At 41.6% G+C, this 17,269-nt stretch overlaps 3 protein-coding genes across 3 annotated transcripts in view; 1 reads left to right on the top strand and 2 right to left on the bottom strand.

Moving 5' to 3' along the window:
- Nucleotides 1–3,824, bottom strand: part of nrgnb (neurogranin (protein kinase C substrate, RC3) b) — a 7,959-nt gene extending 4,135 nt beyond the window's left edge. The window contains exons 1-4 of the mRNA XM_031860965.1: nucleotides 3,362–3,824; nucleotides 3,198–3,274; nucleotides 3,048–3,091; nucleotides 1,053–2,785 (exon numbers count right to left, since the gene is read on the bottom strand). Coding sequence (XP_031716825.1) covers nucleotides 1,053–2,785; nucleotides 3,048–3,091; nucleotides 3,198–3,274; nucleotides 3,362–3,515 — 2,008 coding nt within the window. The 5' untranslated portion in view covers nucleotides 3,516–3,824. The remainder of the gene's footprint in view (nucleotides 1–1,052; nucleotides 2,786–3,047; nucleotides 3,092–3,197; nucleotides 3,275–3,361) is intronic.
- Nucleotides 3,825–3,888: 64 nt separating this feature from the next.
- LOC116391018 (uncharacterized) lies at nucleotides 3,889–7,747 on the bottom strand. The gene is made up of 10 exons (XM_031861215.1): nucleotides 7,655–7,747; nucleotides 7,181–7,492; nucleotides 7,005–7,049; nucleotides 6,834–6,869; nucleotides 5,718–5,834; nucleotides 5,596–5,620; nucleotides 5,433–5,473; nucleotides 5,303–5,347; nucleotides 5,074–5,186; nucleotides 3,889–4,227 (listed from the first exon to the last, which is right to left on the bottom strand). The coding sequence occupies exons 1-10, from the start codon at nucleotides 7,701–7,703 to the stop codon at nucleotides 4,096–4,098; spliced, it is 915 nt and encodes a 304-aa protein (XP_031717075.1). The 5' UTR covers nucleotides 7,704–7,747; the 3' UTR covers nucleotides 3,889–4,095.
- Nucleotides 5,791–17,269, top strand: part of LOC116390850 (uncharacterized) — a 50,693-nt gene continuing 39,214 nt past the window's right edge. Inside the window, exons 1-25 of the mRNA XM_031860963.1 lie at nucleotides 5,791–5,797; nucleotides 8,621–8,665; nucleotides 8,792–8,906; nucleotides 9,106–9,193; nucleotides 9,619–9,807; nucleotides 9,964–10,069; nucleotides 10,177–10,257; nucleotides 10,512–10,613; nucleotides 10,846–11,037; nucleotides 11,187–11,297; nucleotides 11,795–11,987; nucleotides 12,167–12,303; nucleotides 12,758–12,982; nucleotides 13,237–13,378; nucleotides 13,529–13,652; nucleotides 14,035–14,226; nucleotides 14,350–14,487; nucleotides 14,629–14,811; nucleotides 14,938–15,132; nucleotides 15,353–15,501; nucleotides 15,634–15,802; nucleotides 15,921–16,055; nucleotides 16,232–16,384; nucleotides 16,719–16,920; nucleotides 17,061–17,201. Coding sequence (XP_031716823.1) covers nucleotides 8,641–8,665; nucleotides 8,792–8,906; nucleotides 9,106–9,193; nucleotides 9,619–9,807; nucleotides 9,964–10,069; nucleotides 10,177–10,257; nucleotides 10,512–10,613; nucleotides 10,846–11,037; nucleotides 11,187–11,297; nucleotides 11,795–11,987; nucleotides 12,167–12,303; nucleotides 12,758–12,982; nucleotides 13,237–13,378; nucleotides 13,529–13,652; nucleotides 14,035–14,226; nucleotides 14,350–14,487; nucleotides 14,629–14,811; nucleotides 14,938–15,132; nucleotides 15,353–15,501; nucleotides 15,634–15,802; nucleotides 15,921–16,055; nucleotides 16,232–16,384; nucleotides 16,719–16,920; nucleotides 17,061–17,201 — 3,487 coding nt within the window. The 5' untranslated portion in view covers nucleotides 5,791–5,797; nucleotides 8,621–8,640. The remainder of the gene's footprint in view (nucleotides 5,798–8,620; nucleotides 8,666–8,791; nucleotides 8,907–9,105; nucleotides 9,194–9,618; nucleotides 9,808–9,963; nucleotides 10,070–10,176; nucleotides 10,258–10,511; nucleotides 10,614–10,845; nucleotides 11,038–11,186; nucleotides 11,298–11,794; nucleotides 11,988–12,166; nucleotides 12,304–12,757; nucleotides 12,983–13,236; nucleotides 13,379–13,528; nucleotides 13,653–14,034; nucleotides 14,227–14,349; nucleotides 14,488–14,628; nucleotides 14,812–14,937; nucleotides 15,133–15,352; nucleotides 15,502–15,633; nucleotides 15,803–15,920; nucleotides 16,056–16,231; nucleotides 16,385–16,718; nucleotides 16,921–17,060; nucleotides 17,202–17,269) is intronic.

Raw genomic sequence — 17,269 nt, 5'->3', positions numbered from 1 at the left:
GATAGACAGATGGATAGATGGATAGATAGATAGACAGATAGACGTTTGGACGGACGGATGGATGGATGGATAGATAGATACTTTATGGCCTATATATTGTACAGTTTTGTGGTAGCTTTCTTTCAGAAATAACTTCTGCCACTAAGCAGGAGTATAAAAGAACAGCACTCTACTGTATGCAAAAATACAGAAAGTGCTGTTTCACTGTTTAATCACTCATTTAAAAAAAAAAAAACTGCCATTAAAGGTAGATTACTGAGATGGTGCCTAGCAACTATCAGCATCACCATCTCCTATTAATTCCATGATGACACAAAGAGCGAGCCGGATGGTGAGGGGTTACCATGGTAACATCCTTAGTACCCCCCCCCCCCCGTGTGTTTGGAGCCTCGTTGGTCCAGACAAACCCGACAGGGCCAACTGTGACGGCAGTAAACGTGTTGAAAGGCGTTACTTCATCAGACAAATCGTCCAGTCTGTCTTTTATGATGATAGATTACTGAATCAACTTTCAATCTGTGGAGGCTGTAGTGGCTCCCAGGAGGAGAGCGGATCTGGCACTAACAAAGCAACACTATACAGTTTGATGAGCATGCGGCACAGCAGAGGCCTCAAACAGCTTATGGTGAATTTAGACACTGAAACTACAATGTCTGCACTGCATTTCGATGTCTATGGTGTTTATTAGAGCAACCACTTGTCAAAAAATGAACTATTTCTGGGGATATTTTCAATCACCTACCCCTAGAGAGTCCAAGGGGAATAAACTGAGGGCCACTGTTGATCAGACTCGTCCTTGAAGGGTTTATTTATAAAGACTACCTGAGACAGAAATGGGAGCAGTCTGAAACTGTATGAACATTTATTCTCAGCCCGCTGATACAAGTAGTGGAGATGTGGTGAGTTGCAACAGCCTCTATTAAACTCAAATGGTAAACTATCAGGGCTATGTTTTAATGACAAAAATGTCCATCTATAATGTTAAGGCATATAAGAATGTGTGAAATATGATGCATCAGTGGTGCATATATTCCGTATTGAGAAGAAGATTCAAATCTTTACCTTGTCACCACTCTTGCCTTCAGGCTCTGTGGAATCCTTTTCGAGCGGCCTCTCCTCTCCTTGGTGACTCGCAGCCGGCTGATCTGCGCTTTCCGTGAGGATGATGCTGCCCTCTTCACACATTGCATCGCTCTTCTTTTGTATTTCAGAATCAATCTGTCCTTCTTCTACAAGGTCCTCTGCTTCTGAACTTCTCTCTTTTTCTACCACTGCATCCTGTGACTCAGGTGTTCTCTGACCCTCCTCGTTCTCCTCCAGTGGAAGTTGTGCAATTGCCTCTAAAGTTTCACTCTCGGTTGCAGTCGTCGATACATTTGACCAGGTGACTTGTGGAGAATGATCCTCCACCTCACTATAACCTTCTGCATGTATGTCCCCGTTGTCTCCTCCAACCGTGTCTGTTGTCTCATCTTCTTTGTCGTCAGGGTTGTTTGACTTTGCCTCTTCTTCAGAATTCTGGTGAAATTCGCCTTCCCTCATCTTCTCATTATGTTCATTCTGATCGGTTTCATCCTCTGGGTTCTCTTCGTCTGCCTCGCTGGTTGGTTGATGTGATGAGCTGGTTTTAACACCTTTGCGCTTCTCATCATCATCATCACTATCAGTTAAATTATAATCATTTGTGTTTGTGTCCACCTTCTCTTTCATTATATGAAATGCCTCATGCTGACTTTCCATTTCCCCCCCTTCAAAATGAACTGCTTTTTCAACTCCCTTCATTTCAAGTTCATCTTGGTCTTGTGTGCTAGATTTATTTTGGTCTGTTGACACGACAGCAACTTCTTTGGACTCTTCCTCTTGTTGCATTTCTAATATCTCGTTCTGTAAGACCTCCACTGAGCCCTCTTCCTCTGACTGTTTCTCCTCAAACTCTTTAATCTGCTGATTCTCTGGAACATCTTCAAAGCTGATCTCAACCAAGGAATCCTCCTTTGGTATAGCATTAATGTGTAAACCACCCTTAATATGAGCTAAACTTTCATTTATTCCCCCAGGAGAAGCCTCAGTCTCTGTTGCTTCCTCCTCCTTTGCTTTTTCTACCTGGTATTTTGCTTCACGTTGATTGCACTCAGGAGACAATGATGATTGTACAACAGTTTCCTCAGGTTGGGGTTTTGAGTTGTCATCATCATCTTCAGAAGTGGCACCATCAATTAATCTTTCTGTTAATCCAAGCTCTGTAGCACACACATCCACATCAGCTAGCCCAGAATATGGAAAGGCCTCCACTCCAGTTTTTTTGACTCCTTCTGAGTCTACAATCTCCTCATCTACTACTGCAGTCTGTTGTTGATCACCTTCCTCATCTTCTGCCGTTCCTAACTCCTGAGAACACACATCTACCTTTATAATCGCTCTGAATGATGACAAGTCAGTGGGCTCTAACTCAGACTGAGGCATATCATGGTCTGAAGCCGAGCTGCTATCTTTTCCATTAGCCGCCCTGTCAACATGATCAAATGTAGTTATTGTTGGGTCTTTCTCTTCCTCGGCCCCGCTCACACCATCTGGCTGTACATCTACAGCTGGGAGCATGTTGCCTGTTTCCTCTTCTGAAATTCCCTTTTCCAGTGAAACAACGTGTTTCTCTGTCATGTCGTGTTTTTCCTCATATTCTTCTGCGCTTGCAGTTAAATCCACATCTTCAGAGACATTGGGATGCGTAGTGGAAAGATTTAAGGTTTCTGATTCATCTTCAGTTTGGTACTCAAGTGATTTTTCTCTAAAAAAAAAAAATCATTAAAGTAATTATCATATTATTTGTATATTATTTTTATTTTTTGCTTAAAAGATATGCAGAAAAATATAAGATGACTTCACACAACAACTCTAGGTGTAAACCTTAAATTTATAAAGAAAACAAATATTAAACGTAATAATAATTTCTTCTTTATTTCTACTTGTTATATTCTTTCCCTTGTGTGTATCCTCTCCCTGTCCTGGTGATCCTCCTGGCTGTTGATAGCACATAAGATGAGACTCACTTGGAAATGGTCACCTCTGTTTCAGGGTCTTTTTCAGGAATAGCCTGTTGAGTAAAAACAAACAACAAAGGTGTAACGGGGAATAAACGGAGAGACCTAACAGAGGAGAGATTTATAGGTAAGATGAGAGTAGTGACTTTGAATTTGTACCCCTGCAGCCTTCAATGCATTGTTGTTATACGTGTCTTCCTGCTTAGCTGCCCACTCAGCAGGGTCCATTCCACTATCTGAGTTACAAGCAAAAAACAATCAATTACCTGACAGCAGTTTAAATGGCATTCGTCTTAATTTACCAAATGTAACGTTGCAGTTACCCTCTCTTTGCTTGAGAAGAGCATCGAAATACTGTGCAGCATATTTAGGGATGTCTTCGGGCTGGTCTCGCAGGACTTCTCTGGCCAACCCCTCCAGGATGGGACCAAATCCTTGCGGGACCCGCAGGTGAGTGATGGAGAAAGGTATTGACATGTTCTAGCATAAACTGGGACGGCAGCTTCTGAGACAGCTAGGGATAACCAGGAGAAGTCGACGTTTTTATCAGTTATTTACTTTCTTCCTGGTGGGTAATTTAGAGTAGAAGAGGGGAGGAGCTAACGTTAGCTATCAGCTAACACTGGGAACTTTCCACAGAATATAAACTAACGTTGGTAGTTTAGATTACTTTAATACTTTAGCAAGTTTTAGAAAATGTCAAAACATTAGTAATTAGTTAGACCTGGTACCTTAAATGACTTGCACTTCGTATCCACCTTTACGTATGAATGTTTTAGCTGACAACTGTTTGCTACTGTGTTTTGTTGACAGCTGTTTCTAGGTAACGGTTGTAACTACGGACACTGACAAGGCTCAAAACTTACAAGAAATAATGGCTTTATTGGATATGAATGCGGGTCCATTTTACACATAGAAGACGTACAAAACAATATGATAGGTACATACTAAACCATTGTTTAAAAAGCAGAAACATGAAGTGTATTAACATGTATATAAAAAACAAGGCGCTTGTTTTCCTTCTCTCTCTCATCTCTTCCACCAGCAAGGACCTCAGTCAGGCGTATGTGATGACTGCATATTCAGAGTTGGTGCTCATCTTGCGGCTGACCTCTCTGGGCTGGGGGACATGCAGCCTGTCAGCTGAACGTGAGGCCTGCATGTGAGACCTTGGTTCTTCTCCCCACCACTGAAGGAGAAGCAGAAACAAACTCATGTGACATTAGCATGTTAGGATTAGCTAGACTGTCTCAAGACTTTAGAGGGGCCTCCCCTGGTAGGCTCTTTAATAATATTGTCATTGTTACTGAGAGAGAAAAAACATCTTCATCATGTGGTGTATTTAAAGGTTACAGCAACACATTTATTCCAAGCAACCACGTGTTTTACTCCAAAACAATTTGTTATTAGGTTTACGTGCTAACCATGCAATGTGCAGATTAAGACCAATATTGAAATCAATAAGAAAACGTAACTAACTAACTAACTAACATTGAAACAATCAATGCAGTTTCCAGTTTATTTGGTACATCTGGCTAATTCAACACCACATTTTTAAAACAGGTGTTAAACTGTATGGTCATTTTGGAGGCTGTAGTTTGTGGTGCTGTTAAAATATATTGCGATCTATTGAGAAATGTTTCAATAACTAATCAATTTAATGTTTATTTATACAATTTCACCCATAAATAAACTGAAGAAGTGTTAAAATTGAGCAGACCCCACATTTCTTGTTTGGTAGCTCCTTACTTTCCCTCGGCCTCGAGCTGTCTGTGAAACATAGCCAAGCAACTGCTCATTCATTTAGGCTAATATATTTTGGGTATTCATTCTGCCTCATTGTGATCAAATATACCACTATAATAAACCACCATAGGTGATCACCATAACACCGCATTTACCATCTTTGGATTCATGTAGCATACTTGATCTACGGTTGAGGAGAATCAGCTGTCCTATGAATTTGGGATTCAAATTTGAGAGATAAAAGTGACAAACATATCGATTCTGAAGCCACGTTTCTCGTGTTGCTCACCTCTTTTTGATCTCCAGGAGTCAAGTATCCGACCTGAGTAAGCTCTGGTGTACTGACACCTCGGACAGTGATCATGATGTCAGCATATGGAACCTCAGTGTCACTCTCAATATCTGGGACAAAGAAATTATTCATTATAAGTTATTGTCAGTCTTTGTATTGCAAACGGTGATGCTGTGACACTTGGAAAACAAGTGTTGTGATTCTGCTGATCCAGAGATCATCTTACCCGGTGTAGAAATCCTCACTCTTTCACTTTGTGTTGACAGTGACCCTGGGGAATATGACAGGAATGAATGGTAACTGGATTTGGAGATTGAAATTCTTGCATTTTATATTTCATATTTTAAACTATTTACCCTTGACTGGTGAGGGGGCAGCGTGAGGAGGTAGTCGTGAGCTTAAATAAGAGAATATAAAGAAATGAGCAAGTAAAGAATTTAGCTAAATTATAGATTTTTAACGATTTAACAAGATTTAACAAAGATTTTGCCAAATAGTCATTCAGTCAATTGTACTCACCCTGACCTGGTCTCAACAGGCTCCCCTGGAATGTGTGACATTATTTACACAATGTTTTTATTTAGAAATTGTTACTTTTTACAGCAAGTGTGTGAATTGATATTGTAATATTTTGTAATCACCTTTATCATTCCAGCTCCGTCTGTTGCGGCTCAGACACAGGTAAACGGCTGATGCTGCAAGCACCATGGCCACAGCAACGGTAACTGTTGCTAAAACCTTAATACCAGTAAATTCTCCTGTTAACATGGAAACAACAGTATTAACTTGGATTATATTGCATCAAAAGGGCAACTTTTACTTTTTAGTTCCCCATATAGTACAGGTCAAGTTAGCCGCCTTTGCGCGCCATTCTTTCTACAATAGATGTAAAATATTGCTTGGAAAGTTATGCCCAACACTGTAGCAGTAGTCTCCGCAAATGTGTTGCACACGTAGGTTGCCTTGCATTCACTCTCCTGTCCAGTTCATCCCTACTCAGCTCGATGGGGTTAAAATCTGTGCTGACCGTTCCATGATTTGAAGCCTATTAGCTTGTGCTTAGTTCACTCATAGCCCCGAGGTTTGTTTTGGGTCATTATCTTGCTGTAGGATGAACTCCTGACTAAGTAGGTGTAGGCCAGAGGGCATTACATGGCGCTGTAAAATGCTGGATTATGAAGCCAGCAAAAAAAACATCACGCTTCCTCCTCCATGTTTGACAGTTGGTGTCACACACTGAGGAACAATCCTTTCGCCTCTCTCCGCGGCGTAACAAAACCCTACGTGATAAACTGTAGATATCACCATCTTAGCAATGGCTTCCTTACTGCCGCTCAACCTGTCAAACCTGCAGTTGCAAATGTTCTCCTCACAGTTGGAACCGAGACTTCCTTATTTCGACCAGTGTTAAGCTGTGCTTGAAACTGTCCTGTGAGCCGCCTGTCATGCAAGCTGTTGACTCTGAGAAACATGTCTTCTGATTCTGTTGTGACTTTGGGTCTACCAGACTACTTCCTGTCAGAGTTTCCTTTAGTTTCCAAGTGGATAAAAAACTACTCACTGTCGCCTTGGCTTTCTTTGCAACTCTTCTTAAGGAAAGACCTACACTTTTAAGGTTTACATTGGTTTATCTGGCTCCTCAGCGTGACGATTACAATATATTACATTGTTCAATGCAATTGACAAATAATGCTTCAGAAGGTGTAGTAAGCTTGTATAATATGTGTGTGTATATATGCTTCAAAGTCCCATCTCACCTTCAGTTGGATCTTTCGGCTTAGCAGGAAGCGATGCTGAGAAATATAGAATATATAGTATATAGTATATATAAATACAAGTAATTTGTAAAAATCATGTATAGTTACAATTGTGGACTACTTCATATCTGACATTTTAATACTTTTTTTTTTAACATAGAAGGTCCTCACCATTTTTAGTCTTTGGCGTAGCTGTCCAGTTTGGGACACGTTCAGCTTAAAAAGAAATAACAACAAATAAACTGGAATCAAATCTAGTTCCAGCTTTGTAACATTTGTTTACTTGTTGCATCTTGAAGAATTGCCAAAATCCAGATATATCTTTTATTGATTTTAATAATAATTACCTTGGAGTTGCAGTATAACAATGCGCTCTGTTTTTTGTGGAAGTTGAGGGTAATCTATAGCTACTGTGTAGCAAGTGTAGTTCTTCTTAAGATCTTCAGTAGACACATTTGATAGATGAAGGGACGTTACGCACAAGCTGCTTCTCTGCTGCTCTTTTGTCCTGTGGCAGCCAGAGTTGTCTGATGCGTGGCTCCAACAGCCACGAACAAATCCAGTGGAGCAGTTGTATGTGCAGTTTAATGTTAGAGAATCACCCAACGCTACAGCCAAGAAATTGATGGGTATCGTCATATTAACACAGCTCACAAAATCTGCAAAAAGAGAACATTGGATCTACTTTAGAAAACATTGTATTACATCAAATAAAGAGCACATTTGTATAGGTGAGTGCATCATTGAATACATGCACATGTATTTAACACACTTAATTGCTAGAGTCCAGTCCAATAACAAAGAGTATATATATATATTACCTTGTGCCACCCAAAAAAAGAGCAAAGTGAAGTGGACGGAGATTGTCATTGTTGTTCTGATTCCTGCCGTCTCCAAACATGCAATAATATATATTGTGCACACCTAGTTTAGTGATGCTTGCACCTGCAGGCAAATGCTGAAATACCCACACATATGCAACAGGAAGTGGCATTCAGGATTCAGAGCTGTGTAAAATTCATAACTTTTATTTATTGCAACTCACTTCCTGCAAAGTAAAAAAAAAAAGAAGAAATTCTCAAACATGATGATACACAAATGACATAATAACATATTTATGTAACTGCCTCTTTACTTATGTTTCAATAGTGCAAAGCATACATTGTGCACCTGGCTTGAACAAATACACATGATATTGTGGTTTGCACATTTCTGCAGATGCACATTTGCTGCCTACTCTCTGCTCAGAGGATGTGCCTGGCATTCATTTTCCACTGACATGAATTCATTTATTTTCAAATCCTCTCAATTTGAAGATAAAGGAGGTCTTTTGTGATAAAACGTTCAGCGTTAGCGTGTGGATTCATTTAGTTAATGCCAAAAATGTATCACATTTTTCATATCTGTCCCATATTTTATTCTCTTTATAACTTTTAAATGAAACACACAAGTAACATAAATAATTGAAGTAATCCACTAACAGAGACAATATCTAGGTTAGCTTTTGCACATACTCATGAATTATGGAAGTGGAAGCTACAGTTTCAGAACATCATTGCACACCATTATCAGCTAGAGCAGTCACCAGGGACTCACATTTCACGCTCTCGTTTCACTTTCAGTGACTGAGGGCCTCTCACTTTCATGCCTTTAAACAGTCAGTCCTGTAGGCTAAGACCAAACAGTCTTGAATGAAATTATACCAAAAAAATGAACCAGTGTGGACTTGACTAGAGATTCAGTGATAATGTGCTCATGGAAAGTAATGTACCTGTTTGGTTTTTCAGCTTCATGGATTTTTCTGCTGATGCCACAGTCTGGACACGCCTCAGGTAAGAGCAATGACAGTTAAAAGTAAAGAGCAAACAAATTGAGCTAATTTAAGAAGAAACAACCCACTTGACTAGACAGTCTTTCTAATGTCTCTTCTACATCCTTCCTGACATTATGTGTGCAAGAATCATCTGAAGGGAGTGCAGACCTCTCCCTCGGTGAAGGGACAGACATCGATCAGTGTCCAGAGGGAAAATACTTCTCCCACCAGCTTTGTTTGGAGTGTCCCTCTGGTCATTTGTAAGTCATCAACCATCTTTGATTACTGACCTGTATACTTTTACTATGTACACTATGAGAATACATATATGCAACCTTAATGTAAAAACATTTTGTTTCTTTTAATCACTTGTAAAAATGTTAAATAAGACACAAAATAATAATAATGATACATTTAACTGTAATTTAGACAATTAATTAATATATTTATGTTGTATAGTTGCCCTGGCAATGTATCTGCACCTCATAGATGTCCAGCAGGAACATTCAACCTTTACACGGGAAAAAGCAGCCTCAGTGACTGCAAGGTGAGAGACTGCTGTCAATAAAAGCCCGTCATCATACAACAAACTTATTTTATAAATTTTTCTGTCACGCCCTCCTTTGAAAGCCAAATAAAGTACATATTTCATTAGATAATCTTTCTAACAATGAATCAGATTAAAAGACCTTTTTCACAACAAACGTTTTTGACTTCATCTCATAACAGCACAGGTGGAACTAATAACGACTTTGCTTCAGTGGTTACTGCAGTGAAATGCAGCAATTAATGATTAGTTACACCTGTGTTTGACATGCAGATCAAATGAAAAAGGTCTATTCAACATAAACTTGACTTCACATACTTTTCCCCTCACGTGTGTCTATAAACCTCAAATATTGTTCTTGATGCAGTGTGACAGATGGTATGGTTGTCGTTGTACTGTCTTTACTCATTTTGGTATGTTTGCAGCCTTGTTTTCCAGGTCTCATCAGTTCAGAGGATAGAGTGGACTGTAGACTTTGTCCTGCAGGTTTCTCATGTGATCCAGCCAAAGGGACGCTTTCTTTATGCCCCCCAGGACAACATTCTCCTGAGGGGGTCCTCCAGTGTCTGACATGCCCTGTAGATTCTGTCTGCTCCTCTGGATTTCCTAGAAAGGTAAATATTACAATATTTTAATTTCATGTCCTTCGTCCTAAAATGTGTTGTATCTGAGCGAGACAATGTCTGGTTTGCAATTATAAATGGTTGGTAAAGTTTGGCTAAGTCATATGCTCCTTTCTCCCTTATTCATTTCTTATATGTTCCTTACAGTGTAAACCTGGCAAAGAGCCCAACCAACATCACACTATGTGCAATGACTGTCCTCCAGGCTTCTATTCCACTGTGTGCACTATCCAGTGCCTGCAGTGTCCAGCAGGTAGTGCAGAAATAAATCAACGTTCTCTAATCTGCTCTCAGTACAGCATTAGATATATCAGTAGACTTGAAATAAATCTGTGACTTTGTGTCCTCTGTCTGCCATAGGAGGTTACTGTCCAGACAGTGGGATGTCACAGCCGCTCCCCTGTCCTCCTAGTTGGTCTTCCACACCTGGACAGACTTACTGTAACTGTAATGATACGTCGTCGCTGTGTGTAGGAGCTGAGACCCCCCGCTGGAGCCAGCCAGTCCACAGGTCCAGTCAAACGATCGGCTGCCGACCAGGAACATACAAAGAAGCGAGGGAAGAGTTATCATGTCTGGTCTGTCCAATAGGTTAGAGTTTATCACTGCACACTGACATTTACATTTACGGTTTCCTCACCTCCATCTGTCTCTATTTGTCTACCTCTATTAGTTGATGTTTGTTTTCGCCCCAGGCCAGTACTGTGTGGGAGGTGTAGCTGTACCCTGTCCTGCAGGGACTTATGGCCCTAAAGAAGGTCTGCAGACGTTGAGAGAATGCACAATCTGTCCTACAGGTAGAGTATTGATTGATGGTGGCGAACCTTCTAAAATGTACTCACAGTTCCACGTTCCAACAGTATATATACCCAGAAACTCAGTACCAACTCAGCCACAGTTTTTCAAGCCTAATAGGACAATTTTACTTAGATAATGTGTTTGTATGTCTTAATATATGATATGATATACTGTAAAATACAAAAAAAGAAAAACATTCTCATGAACGTTTCTATAAACACTTTTCTCTAGGGTTTTACTGTCTGGAAGGCAGCTCATGGAGACCCACCTCCCAGTTCCTGTGCCCACAGGGCTATTACTGTGAAGAGGGCACCGGCACCCCGCATGGGTCACCTTGCCCCGCTGGTACAGCGGGGGAACAACTGGGTCAGACAAGTAGGGCAGCCTGCAAGAGATGTGGAGAAGGACGCTTCTGTCCTCCAGGTAAGTCTTAGCCCTAATACACTGACGTCCATGGATGTGTCAGATCAAATGTGGCACAGTCAGTAACTCCAACAATATTTGAAGAAAGAATATGAAATGAAGATTGTGTGATGTGTGTGTGTGGGGGTATATGTGTCTGTGCGGCACAGGCTCATCGGGTCCTGGCCTGCCCTGTGCTCGTGGGAAATACTGTCCTGCTGGCACCTTGGAAGAAGTGATATGTCCTCGAGGCACCTTCACCCCCCATCAAGGAGCAATAAGTGAATTTATAAGCTGGATTATTACTCTTTTATACTCGCCAAGTAATATTTCATACACACAGTCATTGATTTCCCCCCCCCCCCTTGCATACTGGGCAAAGGCTCTGGCTTGCGGTTTATTTAAAAGTGAAATTAATATTTGTGAACTTCCCTACAGTTCCTCAGCAGCTCAGCTTAAACTAATATGGTGCTATTGCAGTCTCTCATAGCAAAACTCAATGATTATATAAAGATGTAAGTGTTGTTTTGTTCCCATGAAACGGGATATATAGATGAGAAATTGCGACAGATGGATGTCGAGAGGGCGAAGAGAAAAAGCTATATAGCTAGCTATAAAAAAAACTGTGGATGACAAGCTGGAGCCAGTATAGATAAAATGGGTAGATTGAAACAACTTCAAATGATACCTTCAAATGAAGAGACCTATCCTAATAGAGTAGGCTACAGTGTATTACAAACCTACATTCATCTTGGCATCTTGTAACTATGCCCTCCAGGTGTGAAGGACTGTCTCAAATGCCCGGCTGGTTTTTACTGTCCTGAGGGGAGAAGCGACCCTGTGCCCTGCCCACCAGGCTCCTTTAACCCCTTAGAGGGTCAAGATGAGGTGACTGATTGTAGAGAGTGTTATGCAGGAAAGGCCTGCACACAGGTAGCTTTGAGAGCCCCCGATGTCGACTGCATGCAAGGGTAAGAAAAGGTTTTCAATGAAGCATGCTTCAATGATACAGAAAACTTGTGTTTTTTTATACTGCATGTCTGATATGAAGGACTATAAACATTTCTCTTACAAATGGATTTTTGTAATCTTACCTGTAATCTAAGTCTGACTTAAAATTGTTACCCTATCTTTGCCTGAATCTTGATAGCTTTGCATGTCCTCCTGGTTCCTCTAAACCCAACCCGCCGGCCAATGCCTGCCCACCAGGGACACTGAGCAATCGCACTGACCTCACTGACCGCTCACAGTGTCAGCAGTGCCCAGCGCGATATGCCTGCCTTCGAGGTGCCATTTATCTTTCACACATATGCTGTACATGTTCGGTTTGCCTTTAAAAGTACTGTTTGATATTTCATTATTAGTAGTATCTGAATACATTGATTTAGTTTCCTATTGCCAAATGGAGCTGGATATATCAATATGATATCTTTTGTGTTATATGAGTCAACATATTGATATAGCTTCAATGTGTGTTTTCTTAGACCTAAAAGGTGCATTAAGGACGTAATGTGCACATTTTGAGCTTACTTGACTGCTCTAGAGATATAAAATGAATGCCTCTAATTTGATCACTATGTCCACGTTGATAATCATTTACTTACTTGATGTTTAGGGTATTCTGTTGAAGATTTAGCAATATTTAATTGTGTCAGTATCTCCTAAACCTCGTTTATATCAATACAATCTATAGCTTGCGAGTTTTCCAACCTTGATACCGATATTATCTATGCTTTAACAGGAACTGGTGGTATCCAGAGACCACCAATCTCCTGCTTTGCAGGGCATTATTGTCCCCCTGGAACTATGTTCCCCACCCAGTACAAGTGTCCTGTGGGGACATGGAGTGGTCAGAGTGGATTGGAAGCTGAAAGTGAGTGCCAGCCATGCCCACAGGGCTGGTACTGTTTGGCTGGATCTGGAGCTCCGTCAGGTCGATGCAATTCTGGACACTACTGTCCTGAAGGTACACATGAGTGTGACATACGTGATAATATACTGAAGGTAGTATCTACATAGTAATTATTAAATGTGTTTACTGCTATTGTTCAAAAATCTAACACACAACATAGAAAAGTGATTAAATGTTTTACTTTGCAAACTTTTAAACACAGCTTTTGATATGAAATTGATTCGATAAGATATGATTTGTTTTCTTTTTAAGAGCTGTAATCATGAGTCATTCTTGTCGATATAACTATTTCCATGTTGCATCACCAGGGACTGCATATGGCACCCAGTATCCTTGCCCTGCAGGTACATACAGCATTCAAATGGGCAACAGATACAGAGAAGACTGCCTGATTTGTCCTAAAGGCTCATTCTGTCAAAAGGGCACCTCTAAACCTTCACCCTGCCCACCGTAAGCAGTCAATGTGTGCTGAATAGATGTGAGAATGATGATAAAGAAGAAGATGATATGGAAACAATCTGCTATATGTAGTATAATGGAGGATTAAGCTGCTCTAATAAGTACGATTTAGTATAACCTTTCTGTTTTGTCTTTCTCCAGCTCCACATTTCGCCATCTGAAAGGAGGTCGGAGGCTGGAGGACTGCGCCGCTTGCCCTGCCGGATATTTTTGTCCCCACTCAGCCACTGTCAACCCCAGAGTGTGTGGCGCTGGCAGCTATTCTGTAAGGCCCCATCTATACCACAGTGTCCACTGTGACTGGTCAACTGCGGGAACCAGTAGAAATCAGAGCCGGTGTATTAGTCTCGTCCTTCCATAAGCCAGTCTGATTGTCTTATTTTTAGATTAGCATTTTCTGCCCACAGTGATCGTCTTACATTACTCACCATGTATGTACATCTGTAAATGTCAGCAAGAGGAGTAGTTTAAGTCAAATTTGATCATGGTTCATCTTTTTGAAGAAATACCAGTGTCTTATACCAGCATCTTGCAAGTTCGATCCTCCTTTCCCTTGTGTTTTCAGTCTGTTTTTTGCTCTGTACCTCCCCCATACTGGTTGATATCTTTAACTTTGACTCTCTTCCTTCACATTCTCTTGTGTGTAGGACGAGGGCTCTGTGGAGTGTTCTCCATGCCTGCCGGGCCACTACTGCAGTAATGAGACCACTAGTGAGGAAGCCATGTTAAGCGTCATGGTGTGTCCCCCAGGCTTTCTCTGCTCTCAGGGTTTGGCCCGAGACCCTCAGCGCTCAGCCACCCTCTGTCCTCGAGGCTTCTACTGCCCTGGAGGAGGCATTGTGAGTCACAACAATACTTACAGCATAGGAATATATCTATCTAAAATAGATATGGTCTGTTTTTTAAATGCGTGACGCACTTGTGGCTCATTAAACTACCTGCAAATGTGTTTTCCCTCATAGGATCCCAACCCCATTCCTTGCCCCAATGGTACCTACAGTGACTCTGCTGGTCTGCGTGACGCCAGCGAGTGTGTCCAGTGTCCGGAGGGGAAGTACTGTTACTCCCAGCAGCCTCAGGAGCAGCCTATCACCAGGCCTGTAAGATGCCAAAATAATAATATATACAGTATTAAAGATGAACAAATTTAGTAAAGTGTTGTTCTGTGTAGGTATGGTCTTTTTTTAATTTTAGATGAAGATTGCACTGACACAATTATTATGTATGCTGCAATATTTCAGACAGCTGTGTGTCCTCATGGGCACTATTGCCCGGAGGGGACTGGCTACCCCCACACCTACCCCTGTCAGGCTGGCCAATATAAGAACAACACACTTGGTCACAGTGGAGAGGCGTGTGTTTTATGTCCATCCAGGCATTACTGCGACAGAATGGGAACTCACATTCCCTTAGTCTGCCCTCAGGTAGGAATAGCCGCCATTTTGAGAAAGTTCTTTGTTGCATTTATGAGACGGTGTAACTTGCCTGTATGTGTGTTTGGCACTGTGTATGTGAAAGCCCTTTCTCTCTGTCTATTACAATATTAATAGGGCTTTTACTGTCCGGAGGGCACTTCTTCTCCTGAACCTTGTCCTGAGGGAACCTACAGCTCACGCTCGGCTCTCAGTGATTGGTCTGAGTGCTCCCCTTGTGGTGGAGGCCAGTATTGCAGCAGTGTGGGACTCTCAGAGTCTTCTGGAAGCTGCAAAGAACGCTTCTACTGTAGACAAGGAGCAAAGTCTGCAGTATGAAAATTATATTTTAATTCTTTGTGAATTAATGGTCACTCATGTCACATAAAGCCAGTTTACACTGTCTGATGCTCAGTGTGGTGATACAATTGTTATGAAACTTTCTGTTATGTATAACATAAAACTATTGGGAATGGGTTTTTAAGGAATGAAATTACTTCACTACAGTACATTTTGGCTTTTCTTTACATGTATGTATTGTGACCATGTCCAGACTCCTGCGGATGGACCGACAGGAGGTTTGTGTCCAGCGGGAAGTTACTGTCCTCTAGCTTCGTCCTCTCCCTTACCCTGTCCAGCCGGCACCTTCAGCAACAGCACTGGCCTCAGCAGACCTGAGGAGTGTGTGAGCTGTCCACCAGGGTAATACCACTCATACTCACTCACTGTTCGTCCTCATAATATGATTATTCAGATATTAGCGTATTTATTTAGGAGGACCATGTTAAATAGAAACCCCTATTCTTTGTGTCAATATTTTTCTCGTCCTGTCAGTTTCTATTGTTTAGGTTCCAACAGCACCTCACCTTCGGGTCCTTGTTTTCCTGGTTTCTACTGTACCGGTGGCTCAGCTTCGCCTATTCAGAACGAAGCAGAAGAGGGTTTTTATACCCTGGAGGGGGCAGCCAGGCCACAACCCTGTCCTCTTGGGACTTTTCAGCCAGTAGGAAATAATCCATACAGAATTTTAAGTGCTGTCCTACTGAAAATGTATTGTTAAAATTAGATAATGTACTAAAGCCATAATCAAGGTTATGCCCTTGTCAATAAATCCTCCACAGCGTCAAGGTGCACGTTCATGTGTGGAGTGTCAGGGAGGCCGACTGTGTAACCAGACAGGCTTGTCCCAGCCACTACTGTGTCCCACAGGGCACTACTGTCCCCCGGGGTCCTCTGTTGCTCGACCCTGTCCTCCAGTCAGTATCTCTGTGTTAGTATGTCTGCCGTGTGGTGTGTGTGACTGCTTATCCAGTCTCCTTCTCATTTCTGTCTTCTTAGAACGTCACGTTTGCTGTAAGCTTCATGAATTGGCTTTACCCTCATTCGAATTCACATAATTGATATTGTAAAATTATACTATCTTATTATCCAGGGCTCTTATTCTGACCAGCCTGGTGGCGACGCTGTGCAGTACTGTCGGCCATGTGAGGCTGGTTGGTTCTGCAGCCGAGCCGGTCTCTCTGACCCTCAGGGTCTCTGTGACCCAGGACACTACTGCACCTCTGGAGCCTCCACTGCCTCTCCTGTAAGATATATAATGAGTAACAACTTGGGTAGCTTGGCTTCCAGCAGCTTAACGAAGAAAGAACGGATGTGTCAGTAAATAGTGTGAAATTGAAAAAGAAATATACATATAGGCTTTTTAGGAAGCGGTTGAAACACTCTCAAAGTGTGAGGTTTTCTTTGGGACATTATAACAATAAGTATAAGAAATATGTTTTGATGTCATATCAGTTGTAATAACATTATTGGTTCAACTCAAACTGCCCACAGCTTACCTTTGAACGTTTTAACTATAACTGAAAGCCAAAAGGATCAAACTTTGTCATATTCTGGTGATTACTCCAACATTCCCGCAGGTTGTCGTGGCCGCTGGAGCTGTATGTTCTGCAGGTTACGTCTGTCCACGAGGGACCATGTACCCCCAGCAGCACCCCTGCCCTGTAGGAACCTGGAGCAGCACTGTGGGAGCCCAAAACCTGTCCTCCTGCTGGCCCTGCCCTCCAGGATTCTACTGCAACAGTACTGGACTCAGCCAGCCCTCAGGAATCTGTAATGCCGGTACGGGAATTAATTATCTGATAAAATACAATGGAGAATTTGTCCACTGACCATTCCAAACAATTATTTTATATTTGAATATTTCTGCCCTTTTTTCTTACTTTATGTCTACAAATTATTTTGTATCTATTGATTTATAGGTCATTACTGTTCAGGAGGCGCCGTGTCTTCAGTGCCCTCAGATGGTGTGACAGGGGACATTTGTCCAGTTGGACACTTCTGTCCCATGGGCTCAACTTCTCCTGTACTCTGCCCAGATGGGACATACTCAAACACTACAGGTATGGAAAATTTATTTCATGGAACTGCATCACATACCAAGTATCACAATTTGAAATGTAAAATGCAG

The sequence above is a fragment of the Anarrhichthys ocellatus genome, unplaced genomic scaffold (genome assembly GCF_004355925.1).
Source record: "Anarrhichthys ocellatus isolate YVR2014 unplaced genomic scaffold, GSC_Weel_1.0 scaffold24, whole genome shotgun sequence".
Lineage (NCBI taxonomy): Eukaryota > Metazoa > Chordata > Actinopteri > Perciformes > Anarhichadidae > Anarrhichthys > Anarrhichthys ocellatus.
Note: the sequence above shows the minus strand (reverse complement) of the source record. Positions and strands in the feature narration are given on the sequence as shown.

Excerpts from the sequence above, each read along its gene's own strand:
- LOC116391018 (XM_031861215.1), bottom strand. The coding sequence starts at position 7,703 with ATGACAATCTCCGTCCACTTCACTTTGCTCTTTTTTTGGGTGGCACAA. Across the intron at positions 7,493-7,654 it reads CTTTTTTTGGGTGGCACAAG|ATTTTGTGAGCTGTGTTAAT; the intron begins GTAATATATATA and ends CTCTTTTTGCAG. Across the intron at positions 5,348-5,432 it reads TGCCCCCTCACCAGTCAAGG|GGTCACTGTCAACACAAAGT; the intron begins GTAAATAGTTTA and ends CATATTCCCCAG.